At 39.6% G+C, this 20212-nt stretch overlaps 1 protein-coding gene across 4 annotated transcripts in view; it reads right to left on the reverse strand.

Annotated features, from left to right (window-relative positions):
• LOC118329360 (spectrin beta chain, non-erythrocytic 1) overlaps positions 1-20212 on the reverse strand; it is a 107062-nt gene that overhangs the window by 6764 nt on the left and 80086 nt on the right. For all 4 annotated transcript variants that reach the window (XM_035663503.1, XM_035663501.1, XM_035663504.1 and 1 more), the window contains 16 exons: positions 19461-19551; positions 19214-19360; positions 18693-18956; positions 16546-16770; positions 15496-15585; positions 15010-15288; positions 13498-13628; positions 12978-13182; positions 11055-11429; positions 10620-10706; positions 5649-5806; positions 5153-5291; positions 4052-4136; positions 3731-3927; positions 3306-3406; positions 2934-2988 (listed from right to left, as the gene is read on the reverse strand). In XM_035663503.1, coding sequence (XP_035519396.1) covers positions 2934-2988; positions 3306-3406; positions 3731-3927; positions 4052-4136; positions 5153-5291; positions 5649-5806; positions 10620-10706; positions 11055-11429; positions 12978-13182; positions 13498-13628; positions 15010-15288; positions 15496-15585; positions 16546-16770; positions 18693-18956; positions 19214-19360; positions 19461-19551 — 2629 coding nt within the window. The remainder of the gene's footprint in view (positions 1-2933; positions 2989-3305; positions 3407-3730; positions 3928-4051; positions 4137-5152; positions 5292-5648; positions 5807-10619; positions 10707-11054; positions 11430-12977; positions 13183-13497; positions 13629-15009; positions 15289-15495; positions 15586-16545; positions 16771-18692; positions 18957-19213; positions 19361-19460; positions 19552-20212) is intronic.

Raw genomic sequence — 20212 nt, forward strand, 5'->3', positions numbered from 1 at the left:
CACACACACACACACACATATTGGGACATGTCTAAATGAAGCTGTGGAATGATTTCAAAGACGGATTAATTCATAGACACATGGTCAGTATGTAGACATTATTTCTCATGAGTCATTATTAATTGGGCTTTTAAGTAAGTCTGAATGATCCATATGAAATTTGAAATTAAAATTCAAATGTGTACTAATGGTTTGCGTTTGCATTGTTTTTACTAAACACTAGTGAATTACATTAAAAGTAAGAGTAAGTATGAGAGTGAAGATGTGGGGAATTGTGAAGTTCAACATTAATTTCTCCTCTTAAATTACGGCTATAATTATCGGGTTCTATTTATCTGCTGAACAGGCTTTAAAAGTTGTGAATCCAACAGTACTGTCCAAAAAAAGTAATAAATTATGATTGTTATATAGATGTGAAATTTACAAATTGTCAACTCTAAACAGTTAATCATTCTCACACTTTTTATACAATTTAAACTTACTACAAAGAGATTTTAACAGTCTCAGTTTAATACTTATGCCTCTATATGACCTACATAAAAAAAGCAAGAATATTGGCTATTTCTATATATATAAATGCTATATATATTTAAATGCCTGCCACCGGGTTAGATTTGGTTGAATTCCCCTTGAAATAAATGAAACAAGGCGGTGGAAACACTACAGCTTTCGTCCAGTTCCTTCTAGCTGGAACTCCTTCTAGTGTTAAATCACATATAGGGCTGTTTTACATGAAGAAATGCATGTGTTGTTAACTGAATGTACTTTTCATAGAGAGTATGTTGTATGTGTGATGAAAAACATGGTAGCACACATACTGTACTCTATGAACAAAAAAAAAATGAACATGGTGAATTTGGGCTGTGGAATGTAAACACACCTGGGACAGGTAGATACAGTACTTTCATTTCTTTAAGTAACTTTTAAAGTTACTTTCACCACATAGCTGTCTACACAATAGTGTAGTAATAGTATTTCTTTTGTCTTGGACAAAATATTACTTCAGAAAATAATTTTGTGAAATATGATCAAGCTAAACTTTTGCTGGCTTAAAATGCTTTATTTTAAGACAATAAGATTAAGACATAATTTATCTGAATATGATCTCAAAATATATAAGATACTACAGTGTTAAAATGTTTCTGTTGATTTGTTGATGAATACATGCTTTATATTTGATGTGTTATTTCTTAGTTTTATCACTCTATATCTCATTATGCTGATGATGCCACAATTTACATTCGGGAATAAATATAATTTATAAAAATCCAACAAATGCCCATAAAACTTCAACTTCAACTGATAAACAGATTTGGAAGTAACTATTTGAGGCTTTAAAACCTGATTTTGGAGTGAGGGCTGTGTGTTTTGTTGGTCTTCTCAGGTGTTCATATTCCAGAGGGTGAGTTTATAAATGATGACGTAAACTAGCAGAAACATTAACAGTTGAGGGGAGAGGACGACAGGATTGTCGAGCTGAGAGAGACAGAGGGAAGAAGGGAGCAGAAAAATGAAAAATAAAGGGAGGAATGGATAGAAACAGTTTTTTGTGTACGTATGTGTGTGTTTCGTGGTCCCATATGCCACTTAGGCAATCACACTCACACTCATACCAAATAGGGATTCATATGCAAACATTAAAATGTTTAAACCATTAACATGACTTTCTGTTTACGTTACTCATTTGCTGTTTGGTCTTTTGGTTTAAAGAGTTCAGAACATAGTTTTGTATCACAATTATCATTTTTACTATATCATGTCTATTTCTAATATCTTTCATGGAACTAATCAAGTAGAAAAGAAATGTTCTGTAAGTTAAAGAAAATGAATAAGAGCTTGTATATTTGCTTGAGAAAGCTTTTTTCCTTTCAAAGACAAGGTGTCATTCAATTAACACTACAAAGACTATAGTAGTAGCATCTACTGAAGCTAGGTTCCAGTAGTAAATACTAATTCCTTACAGTTCTCTCTGTAGGAAGTTTATCCTTCAGTTTTATGAAACAGAACTAAACTGAAAGTCTCTGTCCGCCAGTGTGACTTCTTTTACTCCTTATTTTCAAAGTTTTCATGTTTCAGACTGTATTCAAGATTGAGACAATGGCCCCTAAAGGCTGCTAAGAGATTGCTGTATTAAAGCGAATGGGAAAACGTCTCTCCCATAAACTGAAAGTATGTCTCAATAGTGTGTGTCTGTATGTATCTGTGTCCTGGTGGTGATTTAGAAAATTACTGTCCCATTAAAGAGTCATACAAGTTAAAGAAGTTACTGTTTTGGAGTGCGACTGACAGGTCTGCCTGCTTACCAATTTCTCCACCCAAGATTTATGGTTTATTTATGTTTCTTCCTCTTAAACACCCAATTAGTACTGAAGAGGGCGATCCAGGTGGACCATGGAGGCCTTTTAATGCAGTCACTTTTACTTTTGGTAAACTATAAACTAATGAGCCCATGGTGATGCTGATTGGCCTGTGGTACTCTAATTAAGACCACATTTTCCATCAGTCCCATTGCTTCCTGTCCCCTGTTCCTTGTACTAAAGAGGTTATTAGATGTGATTTAGAGGCCTCTCATTTTGTTAAAACTAATTAGTGTATACTAATATTTCAAAACAAAAGATACAATTATAAACGTAACACCTTTAACGTTAAACTTATTACACTTAGAAAAGAAGAAATCATGAATCATTAAGAAGGAGAATCAAACAATAAATGTAGAAGACAAATGATAAATACAGAAATATTGTTGTTGCTAACACACCCGGTTAACAACAGTCTATGATATATCTATACCAGGTCAAAGGTTAATGTTGCGTCTGTGTATGTCAGGGTGTGTAAATCAGTGAGTGAATGTGTGTGTGTTAGGGTGCAGCAGTGGGCCTGCGGCTCTGCAGGGTGCTGCTGTATTCCTGGTAGGCAGGCGAGCGGTAACTAACCCTGGGAGACTCCTGATCAGACGGCAGCCCGTTCTGAGACACCGGCTCACCCTCCCTGCAAACACACAGAGTGCACAAAGAGTTAGACAGTAGAAAAAAAGCCATTGTTTTGCAAGTCACAAGTAAGTCTCACGTCTATGCACTCAAGTCCCAAGTCAAGGCAAGCCTTTTTGGATTTTGTCAAGTTGAGCTGACAATAACTCATGCACACCAGCAGTGAAATATTGCAAAATGCACTCAAATATCAATAATCAGTAGAGGCTGAAAGGTTATCTTTAACGGTATAAGAACTGCTCATGAAAAAAAACAGAGGAGGTATAACTGTCATCCGACAGTACAGAAACTCAAAGCAGCTACACAAAAATCACACACCTTTGCTGAGCTGCAGCTTCGCCCGGCTGAGCCTCAGTGGGCGGGGGTTGTCTCTTCTTCTCTTCTTCCTCTTGCGCTCTTCTCACTTCCAATAACTCCATCTGGACACACAAAAACATTGAGACTAATGCAAGACTCGTACGAAGAGATTCGCTCTTAAGCTGCATTGTGGCATTCACCTGTTCCTATTCGTTATTATTTTTCTTTAAATTCATGAGTGGTCAAGACCCGTCGCACGAGTCATCAGCAAAAACACTCATTTGACACCTTAATCTGAATAAATTTGGAAATCAACTAAAAATATAACTGAGACAAACTTAATGCAAAATAAATATTCTGTTTGTCAGATCATGGGTGGAACAAACCTCCCAATAAACAATTAAGAATATAAATAAGCTCTTTGTCAGTTTCTTTGCACGTCTCACCGTGGTCAGCCTCTCCAGAGCGGCGAAGCGTTCCTCCCAGGTGGCGGCCGACTTCTCGAAGGCCTCATGGCGTTTGATGAGTTTCTCCACCTCGTCCACGTTCTGGCCCATCTCTCTGCTGGACAGGTAGGGCTCCTGACCCAGCAGCCACGCCTCAGCCACACCTGCGTCCCGGGAGAACTGGTGCACCTCCAGGACTGAACACAAATTTCAACATCAAACCGGATTTATTCAGCTAATTCAGTTCATTAACTTTCTGTCAACATGATAAAAAACTGATAAAGTGGGAAACTGTTTGACTAACAGGATGAGAGACCTTACCCAGTCTAAGCCACTCCCATCTGTCCTCCCACTTGTCAATCATGTCTTTCCTCTTGTCCGTCAACTGTAACAACTTTTCTTTAATCTGAGGGGAGAAAACATTTTCATTTTTACACTGTACATCATAAGCATTTTACTAAATTCCATCTAGACCCCATGTACATGTAACTGTGAAAGGATGGGGTTTAAAACAAGGCTTCCACCATTTCACACCTTTTAAAAATCACTAGTAGCACAAAATTCAGCTGCTGTGGTTAGTGGCGATGATTTTTTAATATCTGAGGATAAAGCTCAGACGTTTGAAGTATGCACTCAATATTGAAGGATATTGGTATAAAATACTGTGAAAAAGCTACAAAAAAATAAAGTGCTGAAATGAAGGGGAATCTGCACATTTCAGGAAACCACATTTGAGACTTTTTAATCCAAGCTGGAATTAAAACTAAGACCAATATGATGACTAAATTGAAAAACAAATGTTACCAATTACTGACTGGAAACTAGAAATAGAAAAAAATTACGATGTTAAAATGATAAGTGAGTTAAAATTACTGTTCATGTTTATGGAGTCTGGTGGTAGCGATATTACAGCTTCTAGTTAAACTAAAGTTCCATCTCTGTAGTGACCCTTTCCTTAATGTTGTCAGACATTTACCCACCCAACAGTCTGATCCTGTCAGTGGCAAACAAGGACTTTTAGTGGATGTACTTTGACAGGCACATTTTTCCACAAGGATTAACATTAGCTACACTGTTGCTGCCATTTCATGGATATTTTCTCATCTAACTTGGTGAATTAAATGTTTATTTTGGCTAAACCAGTGTTTTTCTTTTTTTTTTTTTTTTACGATTATCTGTGAGGTAAAATTACTGGGTTTGTCAATGGTGTCTGGTTAGCTGTAGTGCCCAATCATTTTTGTCTGAGATGCTGGTGCTCTAGTGCAACATATAATTTCAGTCTATTTCATATACATGAACTTTAAATAGTGAAAAATTAAATATCTGACAACTCACAATACACCATTTTAGTTTTTAAGGCTTTAAATTGATCTAATTTTAAACTGTTCAGACACATTCACACATCTTGAACTACATCTCCACCTCCTCTGAAGCGTAGTGCTTTCTGGCCAGCAGGGCTTTGCCCAGCTCGATGCAGGCAGTGAAGCTGTCATTGCGGGCATCGATCTCCGCTTTGATGCCCTGGTGGTTGTTCATCAGCAGCTCCACCGATGACACGTCCCTAAAAGCAAGCAAGAAAACACACAAACAAATATTTAATTCTCAGCTTGTTTAATATGAAACACATCTGGTGACAAATCATGTTAAAGCTTTGTTTGAATCAATCTAAACTTTCTCAAACAAGAAAGCTGAGACTGCAGACCTTCTAATTTGATAAAATATATTAAAGACCAGTTCACTGACTGCTATAAATAGTAGTAGTAGTACTACTACTATTTATAGAGACACTCAGACAGGGCACCACAGTCCTTCAAATTTGTTATTAAAATAAAAAAGAAAATAGAAAAAGGTCCCTCTTAGAGAGAGAGAAATAAAAATGGATTGTGGTTGAAAGCTCCCACACACTCAATGGCCTTACCTGGGATTCTCCTGGGCCTCGATCAGGCGGATGACGTCCTCCATCCACAGCATTAGGTCGCGCACCATGCTGAAGAAGCGGAACTTGTCTCCAGTGTCGACCAGCTTCACTCGGCGGCCCTCCGCCGCCTCCAGCAGGTTCTTCCAGGCCTCGAGGACCTGAGGGGGGACGAGACAACAAACAACAGTTTAGAACCAGACAGACGAGAGGCTGGGCTCCCCTTGTCACGAGACAAGGACCTTTCGCTCAACCATAAATCAGGGCTAGCGTGATAAGTTTGTATTATTGATCTGAACAATCCTATACTTTAAAACTAAATAAGTTATTTTAACTTAAACATTGATGAAACTGATTACATATTTTTTTTAAGTAAAACAAACTCAATTTTGTAATTTAAAAAAACATTTTTTAACAAGTAGCTTTAATCATTTTAATTGACTAAATTTTGTAATTTATATTTGTACTGTGAAAACAAAATACATGCTGTAGTAAAAAGTACTTAATCTGGAATATTTCTGTAACTTACAAAACTAGGTTCGTGTCACTTTGAGTTTGTGGTACTTAAAACTTTTTAAGTAATCCATTTCAACCATTTTTTTTAGTTAAAATATTTTATTACTTTACAATATATAAAAAGTTATCAGAAACTGCTTTATGATCAATGAAAAATCGTTACTTATGTAAAAAACCCAATTCATTTAGGGTATATTTATCTTTGTAAAGATTGTTTTTTTAAACTGCAAACACACTGTTATCACTGTTAATTTAGTGCAATCGGTGGTACAGGTCCAGCATAACAGCCCGGGAAAATAAATAAATGGGGCAAAAGCAAATAAAAAAACAAACGCATTCAAACATTCTTACTGGGGAGGCAAAAGCACCCACCATGTATGGGGAGGGCAACATGACATGAAGTTTATTTAGTGTCTGTAAATTAAAATATATATATTTTTTTTACCCAGTATATGCATGTTTTTTGTTGATTTGGTGCAGGACTCTAATCTTTTCAGTGCTTTTTATTTTATTTTAAGTCAAGTAATCCAACACTGACAGAGAGACTGTTTAGCATCTTGGAGGGATTGTACTGGCAACCCTACGAGTAGCAGTCAGCTGAAACAGCTGCATGTTGATCCACTCAATGAGGTTCCCGGTCAAAGTGAACAATAGGTAGCTAGTGTTAGTGGGAGCTGGGCAAAGAGTCAGATCCCATCTAACTGTTTGCAAGCTACATACCCAGTAGCCATATTAATCTGTTAGCATGCTAATGCTAGCTTCTACTAGCTAAGTGAGCAAGTGACAACCAGACAGTGGAGATTATTGGCAGACACTATGGTTAGCCAGCTACAAGCTATTTTCTAACAATTGTTCAGATGATTCAGTGATAAACTGATCAACTGCACAACAACAGCCACTGAGGCAAAATTGCTGAAGACTTCCAACATGACCACCAGAGGGTGTGTGACACTAACCCCATTCCCTCTAAAATGCTGTGATTTGTTTTGCTAAACATTGGATATAAATTAGCATTTAGAATGATTTTATGCAAAAAGGGCTGCTTATGGAACCAGCTGTGGCCTTGTGAAATATCTCGGAGTAGCTTAAGCTAACAGCGCTAAATGCAAAGTTTAAGTTTCAGCACGGCAGTGTACGTGCAACCATGGCTGATTTCATCATTTCTTGTGATTTGTGTAATTTTATGTATCTTTATTAAGTTAACTGTCTTAGTATACTGTCTGTCGTATTTTTTACCTTGATGTACACCTTCGCTAAGTGCCGACATTAGTAACTGAAACGCACCACTAACCTTCGCTGAATTACCTGAATAAAAAAAATGTCCTAAACAGAAACGGTTCTACTGCATTTTTCAGCCATAAGAAGCAACATAAGTCAAAGCGTCTGAGCTTCACGAGACAAACTGCACAGTAAGTGCATTTTGTATTTTCTAATACGAGTGTGGTGGCTGACCCTCTGTCTGTCAGTCTGCCATTTGTTTTAGCTGCAAGCGTCTGCAGACTGAATGTCTACATTTCTCTGCAGGCCTTGCTGATTGCATTTAAGAAATAACCCTCTCCAGACTGAAACACACTAGATTTTGCACACATGGCTGCAGAGGACTGCAAGCAGCGATATTTTGCCAGCTACCAAGCGACTTCATTTAAGCAAATGCGAACAAAAACATTTGAGTGCACCACTGTGTGCGTATGTTAAAATGCATCTTAAATTGATTGGAGAAAAGCTACACGCTAGGGACCTAGCTTTTAGGTTTTCATTTTCACTGACTGCAGACTCAAACTGTATTTGCAGACTACTAGTAGAATTTGTTTTAACCTCCTCAGAGGCCCAGGTGGGTGGAGTTTACAACCTACTGGTACTCATGCAGCGTTAGGTAAGCTTTCAATGAGAAAAATTTAGTTTGTTCTGACTGCTGTGCAAAAATCCACCCACGCAGCCATCTTAGAAATATATAAAACAAGCCCTACAAGTATTTGCAAATCACCAGGTCTGTGACTAAGACTACAACTAAACTGCATGAAAATGACTAAAATGTTGCGAAAATGAATCAACATTTTAGTCGAAATATTGAAAGAAAGTCTAAAACTGCAGCCAAAATGAATACTAATGCAAAGCCGATGTTTCTGGTAAACGGAGTCTCACCTCTCCCTTTCTCCTCTGGGTGGACAGGGAGGATATGCAGGGAAATGGACATACAGGGAATGGTCAAAACACAACGCCATCAAAAACACTCAGTGCTTATCATCATCAACAGTTGACTGACTGTCAAGAGACAAAAAGCTCTGGCACGTCATGGTGGTACCAAACGGAAATCCCACTTTTAATTTTACGTTGTTATTGTTTACAAGTTTTTCCGGAAAATGTCTGGTTGAGACGTAGATTTAAGTGCAGAGTTTGCAAAATCAGAAGAACGGATGATTTATTTTGCAAAACAGCTCTTTACTGAGATGGACGAAGACACTTGTAGAGAGCGAAACTTAAATGTACGGAATAAAGACGGATGTTTGGTTTGGGGACATTACAGTTCATTAAATCTGTCGCATGTTTTGCAGAATGTAGTAACTCTGTTATTAATGAAAACCCAGCTGACAGGTTAAGCTGGATTTATACTTCTGTGTTCAGGGTTTCCGAAGTTAACACCAGAGGCTACGTCATAGATGTAAATGTCGGGAACCTGCGGGAAACTGTGTGAGTTAATTGAGAGTGATGACATCTTTACGAGGTTAAAGAAAGACCCTCAGTAGTTGCATCCATTTGCGTCAACAATGATTTTAGCGCCACAGCCTCAAGGAACACTGCAGAACTGCAGAACATTGACTGAATATAGTCAGAGAGATTTACGACATTAAAGCTCCTCAAAAGTGAAGCCAACAAGTGATCCCCCTTGGTGGGAGAAAGTGAAGACGCGTCGTCCATCTTTGTATGCAGTCTAGCTAGCTAGCCCATGAATCACTTGCTAATCTAGGAAGAAAGGTCAAACAGTGCTACTGCTTTGCATTAGGTTTCCCACAGAACATATTTTGATGATACAGAAAAGTTATTCTAAATGAAAATGAATAAACACTGGAGCTAGCCGTTTCCCCCTGCTTCCAGTGTTTGTGCTAAGCTAATTACATCATCCGACTCTGAGAACAAGGAGATTTCCCAAAACGTCAGACGGTTCCTTTAACCATCTCAGCAAATGCAACGTGGCTTCCTTTTGACTAAAGTTTAAATCTCAAAGAACTGACCTGTAAACAAATTATTATTGCTCAGTGTATTCAGACAGAACGTGACAGGAATTTTTTCTTTGCCATATTTGTAGGAATTTGACTGAAGTTGAAACATTTTCACCTCAAATCTCTGCACCACGATGCACCTAGAGGGAATGTGTGTCTGCTTGCACCCACTCACAGCTTTCCACTGGCTTTGTATGCAATCATGCTGCTTTTCAAATTCACTTCACGTTATGTCTGTACACACATTTAATAATTCAAGTTGCAAGACAAAAAGTTTTGTTCTCTAATACAATAAATTGTCTGGGAGTGGTTGGAAAAAAATGTCAGATCCGGTGGAAATGATATCAGATCAGTAATGCAATTCCTTTCAGGTGCTGTGTGGTAAACGATGCTGGAGACTTAAAACAATGGGCAGAAAAGGTCAAAGATAAAATATTTGCAGCCTGGATCAACAATTCTAAGTTTTTGATCTAGTTCTTCACGAATCAGGCGATTTTGCTGACATTTTTCGAAAATAACAATCACAGTTTGACTGCAAATAGAATGTTCGCTTTTGAACCTTGAAGATTTGGAGGCAAGAGAAGCTGGTTATAGAAAAATGTCCTTCTGGGCATTATTATTATCATTAGTAGTGTTTTCATAAGGATCAACACTAACATACTAAGCCATTAGTGAGAAGTCTTTATCGTGGTGTTTCCTGTATTTTGACCATGCCCTGTAATATTTACTATGTGTTTATAATCTACAGCTTGTTATACAAAAATCACATCACTTTTGATGATTTAAAGAACAGTACTATGTGTTTTGGCATCTTTTATCAACCTCGAACAAGCTTATTATTCTTTTTATTCAGGATTCTTCTCTCTGAGAAAATGGACTTGACCCCTAACCGACTCATACTGCTCTATTTTCCAGACGGGTCCTTACAGGGGCAAGGAACAGTGCAAAGTTAGTGCAGCAGCAGTGCAGCATGCATGAAGAACAGAGCCTTTTACTTCATTAACATCAGCGTTGGGTCCAATTCATTTTCAATTCAATCAGTAAGAAAAAGAGGTTTTCTAATATGTTTTCATGAAAGAAAATTAAGGAGACTTATACCAACTCACGTGCTAAATACAAGAAAAGGTCTAATATATTTCCGTAGCAAGGATTACTGAGACTCAGATTTACTGATTGAATTCAAAGTAAACCGGGTCCTGTTGTGGTTTCTGTTTCGCTGCTGCCTGACACTGAAGCTCACCTCTCCTTCTCTCTTCTGAATGTCATCAGCTTTATCTCCAGCGTAAGCGGACTGCAGGCGAACCGCATCCTCCTGAAGCTGCCGCACCTAAAAACAAAGAGCCGGAGGACAAGGTTCAGGTTGGTCAAGAACACGCCGAACCATTACAGTTACAACCATTAGAGATGTTTGTTGTCTGTTATAGATCTGCTTTTTCCTATATTCAAAATCTCAGTTTCAGCCCTTTTTTGTATTAGTATGGCTTGTATGCCTCACAGTACTCCACTCAGTACTCAGAAAAAAATCTGAAGGTAAGATAGGTCAAAAAGCTTGCTAAATAAAGTGATTTATTGCTATGTACATCTAAGTGTGCAGAAATCTTTTAGAAATTTTACCATCTTGTATCAAAAACTGAATGTGTTCCAGGTTTTTCTCCTTACAACCTAGTGCCTGTACCTGCGTTCCCAGTGCCTGAATGTCGTGTTCGAATGTGGTGTGCATCCTCTGCAGGGTCTCCACTGTGTTCTGGTCCCGGCCCAGCTCCTCAGGAAGCTTCTTGTGTTTGTCCAGGATGCGGTTGAGGATCTCCTTGGCGTCGTGGTAGAACTTGTGGAGTTCGTAGGAGGCAGCGAGGATCTGCGTTCGGGTGTCGATGAGCTCCAGCAGGTCTGCCCAGGCCTCGTTCAGGCCATCCTTCCACTCTGCGATGGTGGCCGCGTCGCCGTGGCCTGTGTTGATCAGCTCATCTGCCTGCCGGTTGACGGTATCCACACGCTCCTGGCCGATGTTCCCAGTGTCACGGGCAAATTCTCTAAAACGCTCCTGCAGCATCTGAAGAAGGACAAAAGGTAGGACAAAGACATTCACACCAATGTGCCAGTTTGCTACGGATACCAAGATACTGAAAACGTAACGGCCTTTCTACACTGTTTGTGAAGTGAAAGCAGCAGCAGCTCTATTCTGTTTGGATGTGATCAGTAATAGTACTGCTTTGTGTCCAACCATGTTAAGCAAGTCAAGATCAGGTATGAATATGTGTCTGTAAATCTGATTACAATATATCAGCCAATATTCCTTTTAAAAAGTAACCCCAAAATAAAAAAATACATGTTTTTCCTCTTATCTGTAGCCCGGTTTATCCATCTTGATTGTTTTGGTGTGAGCTGCTGAGGTTTGGAGCCATAGAGATCCAGTACAATGGAACCAGATGGCACTCAGCTTGTAGTGCTCAAAGCACCATAAAAATACATTTGAAAAACAGAGTCTCTTATCCAGAAATCATGACCCAGTTTCTCAAGATCATTCATGACCCGGTTACTCCATGTAACCCACAGATCTTCTTGTGAGCAGTTTCATGTAGGAACTACTTTCAACTTATCACCATGCAGAAGGAACCATGCATCTACTCATGGACAAGAGGCCCGTGACAGAGCAGGATGTAAACATCAATGGCCTCCTCGGCTACGGTTGGGTGTAGTTTGGTAGAAAAAAATTGTTCCTACATGAAACCGGGTAACCAGGTCATGATTTTTGAAAACAGACATTGCTGTTTAATTTCAAATGTATTCAAATGTTTTTTGGCCATTTGAGCACAACAAGCAAAGTGACATCTCTATGACTATCTTCAAAACTCAGAACATTACACCAAAATAATCCAGGATATCCATGGATAAATAGCAGTAAGATCTAATATATTTATGAAACAGTCACAGTTCAATACCGTTACAGTGATTCTTAATGCCTGCCACCGGGGCGGATTCAGTCAGATTCATATTTAAATCAATGAAGTGAGGCAGTGAAAACCACTACTTTTGTCGACAGAGGCCGCCAGAATTAACACAAATTAAACTTACTTGTAGGGGCTTTAAATTAGAATTTGGAAGAATTGTGACTTAGATACATACTGTACTGAAAAGGACATTTTACAGTGGAACGTTTTCCCTCTTCTGTGGCGGACAAATTATGTAATGTAGAAACAGTCCAAAAATGACCAAAAGTGTATATTTGACATTGTTACTCAACGGTCAATATAAACACCAACCTATCCAACATTTATCTTTCAAGGTGCAAGAAAATGCAGTTTACAGTAAACCAGGTCTTCTTGTGCCAGGTTTTCTCTAAAACAAGAAGTTCCTTCCTTGTTGTATTTTTAAAATCCAATTTTCATCCAGAATTTTGCATATCTGATTTTTAAATTCACTTTCTACCCGTTTTTAATAATCTAAATAATATTTAAAAGAAACAGAAAATATAAATCTAATGTAAATATAACTTTTTGAAGTTTCATCTTCCTAAACAGTCATTTTGGAAACTTTTCGTGTCCATCCCATTTAAATAAAACTGCCTCAACATTGTCAGAATGTAATGAAATGTACTCACGGTGACGTGTTCATAGTCCTGTCCAAGCTCGTGGGATCCGGCCACCACCTCCCTCTCAGCGATCCACTGCTCCAGGTCGTCCACCTCCCGGTTGAGCTGGAAGAGACGGAAACGCTCATCCAGCTTCCCCTGGCGTTCCTCCGACAAATCCTTGAGCCCAGCGTACAGCTTATCCACCTGAGACTGACGCATCCCGATACGCTCGCTGCACGAAGAGAGAAAATTAGCAGTTTATAAACCGCCTGCTTCGCTTCCCTTCAATCGCCGTTTGCTCCTTGTTTCCCCTCTTCTGCACCTGTCCATTCCTTTCCCCTCCACTCATCTTTTAGTTTCACTTTATTTATACACCATTTCACTCTTTATCTCCTTCCTTTATCCTTATTTTATTTACTTCTTTGACTCATATTTTATACTTTTATTTTCAGCTTAATTTCTTCCTCCCCCACTTATTTTGCTTGAATAAAAAACTCGTGGCTCTTAAATGTAAGCCTTGACCTTTGACCTGTAATCCCCCACTCACCTGTCGGGGTGTCCAGCAGCCACCAGGCCCCGGCTGGTGCTGGACAGCTGGTGGACGGTGTCTGCGTAATCCTCCACCGCCTGCTCCAGGATCTGATGCTTCTTCAGCATGGCCACCGAACTCTGCTCGTCCTGGGAGACACACAGAGACATTTCTCTTCTTATTTAGTGTTCAAGTGGAATTTGACAGAGAAAGAAGGAAACAGAAGGAAAGAATCACCGTCAACAAGACAGAAAATGGAACCAAAAAAGAGGACGGAGAGAGACACACCGAAGAGGAGACGACAAAGAGAAATGGAAGTGGAAAGAAAACGTAAAAGAAGGAAAATAAAAGGCAGAGACACAGAAATAGAATTGGCGACAGAGAGAGATGGAAAGAAACATGGATGTAGAGACAAAAAAATGTATGATTGAGTGACAAATAGCAGAGAGAAAATAATTAAATAAGAGTACTAAACTCTAACTCAAAGAAAGAGTTAACTTCACTGAGCACTCAAAAAACTTAAATCAGACCTGATTTACAGACCGTAATTTAATTTACAGCAGTATAATGGATTCCCAAGAATGAGTGTAAAGTTTTCTGAAAGGTTTGACCTTTACAAGCAAACAGTCTGAGACAAATGCGACAGTATACCACTGTAAAACCCAAAAACGGTCCGATCAAACTAGTAAATAACTGATACAATCTAATCTCAGTATTAAATCAGAGTATTAAATGTGTACTGACCAGCAGACACAGCAGACAGTGTGATACCGACACAAACCAACTAAGCACTGTAACAGAAACTCCGCAAACTGAGGAACTGGTAGGTGAACTAAAACAAAGAAACAGGAAGTCTTTGACCCACTGGGCAGAGACACCGACCAACACCATCCTGAATACAGCATGATGATCCAACCCAAACCTCATCAGCTCTAAACAAATAACAACAAGATTAAATGTCTGTGGTCACGATAGTGACACAGTAATGTTCAACACCAGCAAACAACGTCTCTATTCTTGGATCTTTACTGCTAATGAAGGCAGTACAACCAATATATAGAGTTTAACCTTGGTACAGTGGCCATTGTAGGACTGTTTAAATTACCCAGATCTTCCACATTGTGGGGCCCAAAGAGCAAGCTCACTAGAGATTTAACCGGAAAAGCCCCTAACTTGTGGTTTAGCCCTGCGCTAACTTTAATGGAAATAAAATGATTTTATTGCGTGGCTCTTCTAGACTTTCCAAATGTTATTGTGAATCACGTGACTGTCATTACATAGTTTGGCCACTATGTTAAATTGAGTTCCAAGCCTGGCGCTCTCTCTGGGGGCTTGATGCTAACAGATACACATGTATTCACATATTGCGCAGACCAAAGTAACGAGCAGTTAGGTGGAAAAAACATTCAACTTCTTAGTTGTACTTTAGAGTCGAAGGTAGGAATTTATGAGAGCAACAATATTCAATATAACAATATAACAATATTCCCCTCCTCCTGCTAACCCCTGCCCTTTGCCCTCTGCCCTCACCTTGGCCTTCTCCTCTGACATCATGTAGAGCTCCTGTTCACTCATCCAGGCTTCGGCCTCTGCAGCGTCGAAGTAGTACTGCTGTGCCTCGTGGGCCTCGCTAAGGCGGGCGTGACGCTTTTCTGTCTCCTTCTTGATCTGTTCCCACAGCGACTGGAGCTCGGCGAGCCGCTGGCGAATCAGCTCCGCTGTCGGGCTGTCCTCCCTCAGGACGTGCTGGCTGCGCTCGAAGATGTCGTCGTAGCGTGGCTGATGGCCCTGGATCTCCTTCTGCAGGGTCTGTGGGGGTCAAAGGTCACAGAGAGGGTTTTAGAAGTGGAGCAACTGTAACTTTTACTCAAGACTACTGTACAGATTGAACATGTAAATTGATTTTCAGTAGTTGATTTAATATGGATTTTGTGTTACAGAAGGAAATATTCTGCATATTCAGTAAGTGGTCATTAATATACCCATTTATATAGATAAAGGTGTGTGTCTGCGTACCTGGTTCTTCTTGATGAGCAGCTGTACAGTCTGTAGGTTGTGTCCGTGGTCGGTTGATGTGGCCAGAGGCATCCTCTCCTCAACCCAGAGCTGGAGACAGATAGAGAGACAGAAAGACAGACAGGTTAATATGAACACTGTGACCATTTTTTAATTCCTGCTGCTTCTAATGCCAAAGAATTCCACAATATTGCTACTACTATCTCTCTACTACGACGACGACGACGACGACGACGACGACGACAACAACAACTACTACTACTACTACTACTACCACTACTACTATACTCTACCACTACTACTACTACTACTAATGAACCTAATACAGCTGCCAATACTACTGGTGCTAATGCTACTGGTACTAAAACTGCTACAACCACAACTAATGCTACTACTTTTTTTCCCATGAAAGTGTGAACAGCACAAAACACATGGAATCTGAACAGTTCATGTCAGTAATTCATGCTTGACTTTCACGTCACTCTAGATCTACGATTGTCATGCGGGTCCCTTCATGACCATGACCTGTTCACACTGGAATCTGATATGGGCCACATTTTAAACAAACAAACAAAAAAAATCAGAATTGAGCTTGCTTTGCATAACTATAATAACTATAATAACTATTGTAACTATTACTGCCTCTAATGTTACTAATGGTGCTAATACTGCCAATACTACCACAACTTGCGCTGCTGCTACTATGACAACTTCTATTACTACTACTGAACAATTGTCATCAGTATTAGTGATACTAACACTGTAGTAATAGGTGCTGCAGTTACTAGAAGTACTACTTTCACTGCTGATACCACTATTGGTAACACTCCAGTACCACTACTACTGTGAATACAAAACAGCACTACTTCCTCTCCCAACATTTCTAATTCCAGTTCCCTTTTCAGCTTTTGACGAGTTATTTCTGTGAAACGTGCAGATGATGTTTCAGTTTCTGTCGGTCTCACCCAGATCAGATCACCCACAAGTCAACAATAAAACACTTTACTTCCTGCGTCAGCGGGGTCAAAGGTCAGCGCTCTTCCTACTTACGATCTCGTCCTCCACGTCCCTGTTGAACTGGTGGATCTCGCGGGAGGCCATGAGGTTCTCTCGTCTCTTCTTCAGTGGTTCCTGGAGGCACTGGAACTTCTTCTCCACACTGATCCTTTGGCCGTCCACCTCCTCGGAGCCTTTCCCCTCCTGGCTGAGGGCCTGCGACTGGCTCTGCAGCTCCCCCACCTCCTTCTGACGCAGCTCCACCTGGCTCTCCAGGATCTGCAGGAGGACAGTGTCCAGGTCAGACAGGGAGTAGTACAAGTACTAATACATATGTTGTTTAAACGCACAGCAATAATTAAGTAATTCAATGTTCTGCGTTCATACAAAATAAACAAAACATGTAAAACAAATTCAGAAAACAGATAAAACAAAAACAATGATAGATAAATAAACAAATAAATGTAATACTAAATAACATAATTAAATAAATTAAATAATATAATTAAATAATAGAAAATAAAATAAAATACACAATGGTTCTGAGGATATAAAAAAGTTAAATATAAAAAAACATGCAATCAAAAGAAAAACAAACAAACAAGAAAATAAAAATTAAATATAAAATATATAAAAAAAGATTTGAATCTATCTGTAAAAGAAGAGCCACATGGTTGGTTGCCACAAAAAACACAAATAAGCAGAAAAAACAGCAATTACAAGATAAAAGATCCTTCAGAGGCCTCGTCTCATCTTCTTCTTCGGCCCAGTGAAAATCTGTGTTTGCCTCACTAATGAAATGAAAAGCTATGACATAAAAATCAAAGTGATGATCATCTGCAGCAGCCAGACAGTGTAATAACAGTCTGAAACGGCTTCACAGAGCAGTAAAAAACCAAAAATATCAGGTGGAGCCTGGGTTAGAACTAGAGCAGAGAGGAAGAAGAGGAGGAGGAGTGGATTTGCTTCCCTCCTCTCTCTGCTTAACAGATCAAACACTCCGCTAATGATCCCTCTCTAACACTTCATCACTCTCTCCCACACACACACACACACAAAGGATATTACAGCACAGATCTGAGGAGAAGACAGATGATAAGAGAAGTGAAGCCGCTCTAATAGACTGAAAATACCCGCATCATCCTTCAGATTCTCCAGCTCTGACTCTGTTACTGGTGGACACAAATTCAGAAACACACACACACACTCCTCAGACTCAGTGCTGCCTCGTAACACATCAAATGAAAGATTACATAACTGCTTTTGTATGTGTGTGGAGTGTGTGTGCATGACTGAGACTTAGTGGATATGAATTGTGTGTGTGTGTGTACCAGTGGATGAATTATGTAAAGGGTGGTCAGTCTACTCATTCTCATAGCATGACTGTAAAAATTGAGAAATTACTGAATAGATTCCCACAGAAACTAACACTACTTTATCGTCTCACATCTCTGCATTGCTTAGTTGTTTTCCAAAAATAGGTCAAACTGCAGGAAGGGTTGTTTGGAGAATGTCCCTCAGACCAAGAGTCTGCAGTCAAGAGCCACGCTAAATGAACTGTACTTACAGCAGACACTGCCTTGAGCTAAACGCTAACATAACATTTTCTAATTAGCACTACGTACATTTGTTTATTAACTTATGGACAAAAATGTCAACCTAATGACAAAAAAACAATCACTAAAGTTCTTACAATTCACACTGAAAGTTTTAGTTTTTACTGAATAAATTCCCTGAATGTTTCCCCACACAGTGTTTTCTTGCTAACCTACGGTCAGTGGAGAGACAGAAGCACAAAGAGCACACAGCACTACAAACTCTGTAACTGAAAGATAACCACTTGACATCTCTAACTCGGCTGAAGCCCTATATCAGCTTCAGCTGAAACTTTAGAAGCCAATTTGACACAAAACTGTGGATTACAGTACAGCTGTGTCAGGAAGAAAACGGTTCATTGTTTATCAGCTTAACTGTGAACCTTAGTGGAAGAGAAACTGTGCTGTTAAACTGAAACTTTTACAGGAAGTTCACAGTTTGTAATACATGTATAAATGAAAACATACTGACCCAGGAAGAGCTTACAAACTTTAAGCTCTGTGCATTAAAAGCTCAACTAGAAAGACGACAAATGGAGCAAAAACATCCTCAGCATACCCTTGTTGTAAAGAACCGTAACAATTCGACCTAAACCGGCTGCTCACCTGCTGTTTCTTGAGCAGGATGTTGACAGACGTTAGGTCTTTGCCGTAGTCGTCGGACTGTAGCTGTCCATCCAGGCCGGCCAGCCACTTGTCGAGGTCAGCGCAGCTCTGGGTGAACAGCTCAGCCTTGTTGGCATCAAACAGACACTTGGCCTTGGTCTGGGTGGTCGACTCCAGGTCCTCCCACATTGTCTTCAGGGACGCCAACTTCTCTTTAACCATGGCCTCTGTCTCCGGTTTCTCTGCCATCAGTGTCTTCCCATCCTGAAACATTATTTGTTTTTAATTCTCAGCTCGATGAAATAAAAAAGTAAAAGTGTCTGCTTCTTAACATTGACGACCAATCATCAGGACATCAGCATAGAAGCATATCAGGGCCTCGTTTCCCAAAAGCATTTTTTTGTCTAATCCAAGATGTACATTATGTTGTTGTTGACACCAAATAAGCTGACAATATACATGTGCAGCAAAAAGGAAATGTTGTAGTAGAGAAAATTCACTGTCTCCTCCATCTTTCCCACCTTGTCGATCTTATCCAGCCACTCCTTGTTGGACTGCAGTTCGGCCATGAAGGCCTGGTGTTTGAGCCACTTGCTGTGGAGGTTCCTGGCCTCGTCGTACGTCATGTCCTGAGCCGTCAGCATCTTCTCATTGATCCACAGGGACAGCTGAAGACACACAAACAGCAAATGACCTCAGGTAAAAACCACAAACACAGAGGACTCTCCTGCAGGTAATGAGAGTAATGAGTAAGTATGTGCGGTTTACCTCCTGGCAGTCCTGCAGGAACTTCTGCAGGTCTCTGTTGTCCTTCAGCCTGGTCAGCAGGTCATTGGCAGCTGCTCGGTTCTTCTTGTGTCTGTAGAACAAAAATCAGTAGGTTTTAGCTTGTGTTGTTCACAAGCGTTTCATTCAAAAGTACAAATCTTTTGGGTTAACGAAGTGAACCAAGTCACTCCCTGAAACGATACGTTCTCAGTCAGTTCAATTGAGCTCTTAGTCAGTCACTTATGTATTGCAAAAATGTATGTGCTGTACATAATAGAAAAGGAATTTATATGGAAGCTTAGCATCTTTATCCAACTAAATTCTCGGATCACTGGCTCATCCTTCACAAACAACCGATCACTTGTTTGTGAGCTGAACTTGATGTTCGAGTCGTGTTTCAGTTCAGTGACAGGCCTTTTCCAAGGCTCAGTTCCCATTTATGCACCTAGTGTTGAACCGTTTGGAGCATCTTAATTTTAAGTTTACCTGATTTAATAAAAAGGTATTTTAAAGCCTCAGTCACTAAGCATCCAATCTGGTGCAAACAGGGTTTGTGCTTTGCTCAAGGGCAATGAGAATTAATGAAGGACAGGAGAGTGTTAATGATTTATATTCAACAACAATTAAGTGAAGTGTAGAAAATCAAACAAATCTGCACAATTGAGGTTTTTAACTGAATTTTTGGTTACTTGATGAAAAAAATAACTGAAAAAGTAAATGAATTATCACCCACCACTATGGCAGATATAAAC

This window comes from Morone saxatilis, unplaced genomic scaffold (genome assembly GCF_004916995.1).
Source record: "Morone saxatilis isolate NCDOM2014 unplaced genomic scaffold, NCSU_SB_2.0 Contig19, whole genome shotgun sequence".
NCBI lineage: Eukaryota > Metazoa > Chordata > Actinopteri > Moronidae > Morone > Morone saxatilis.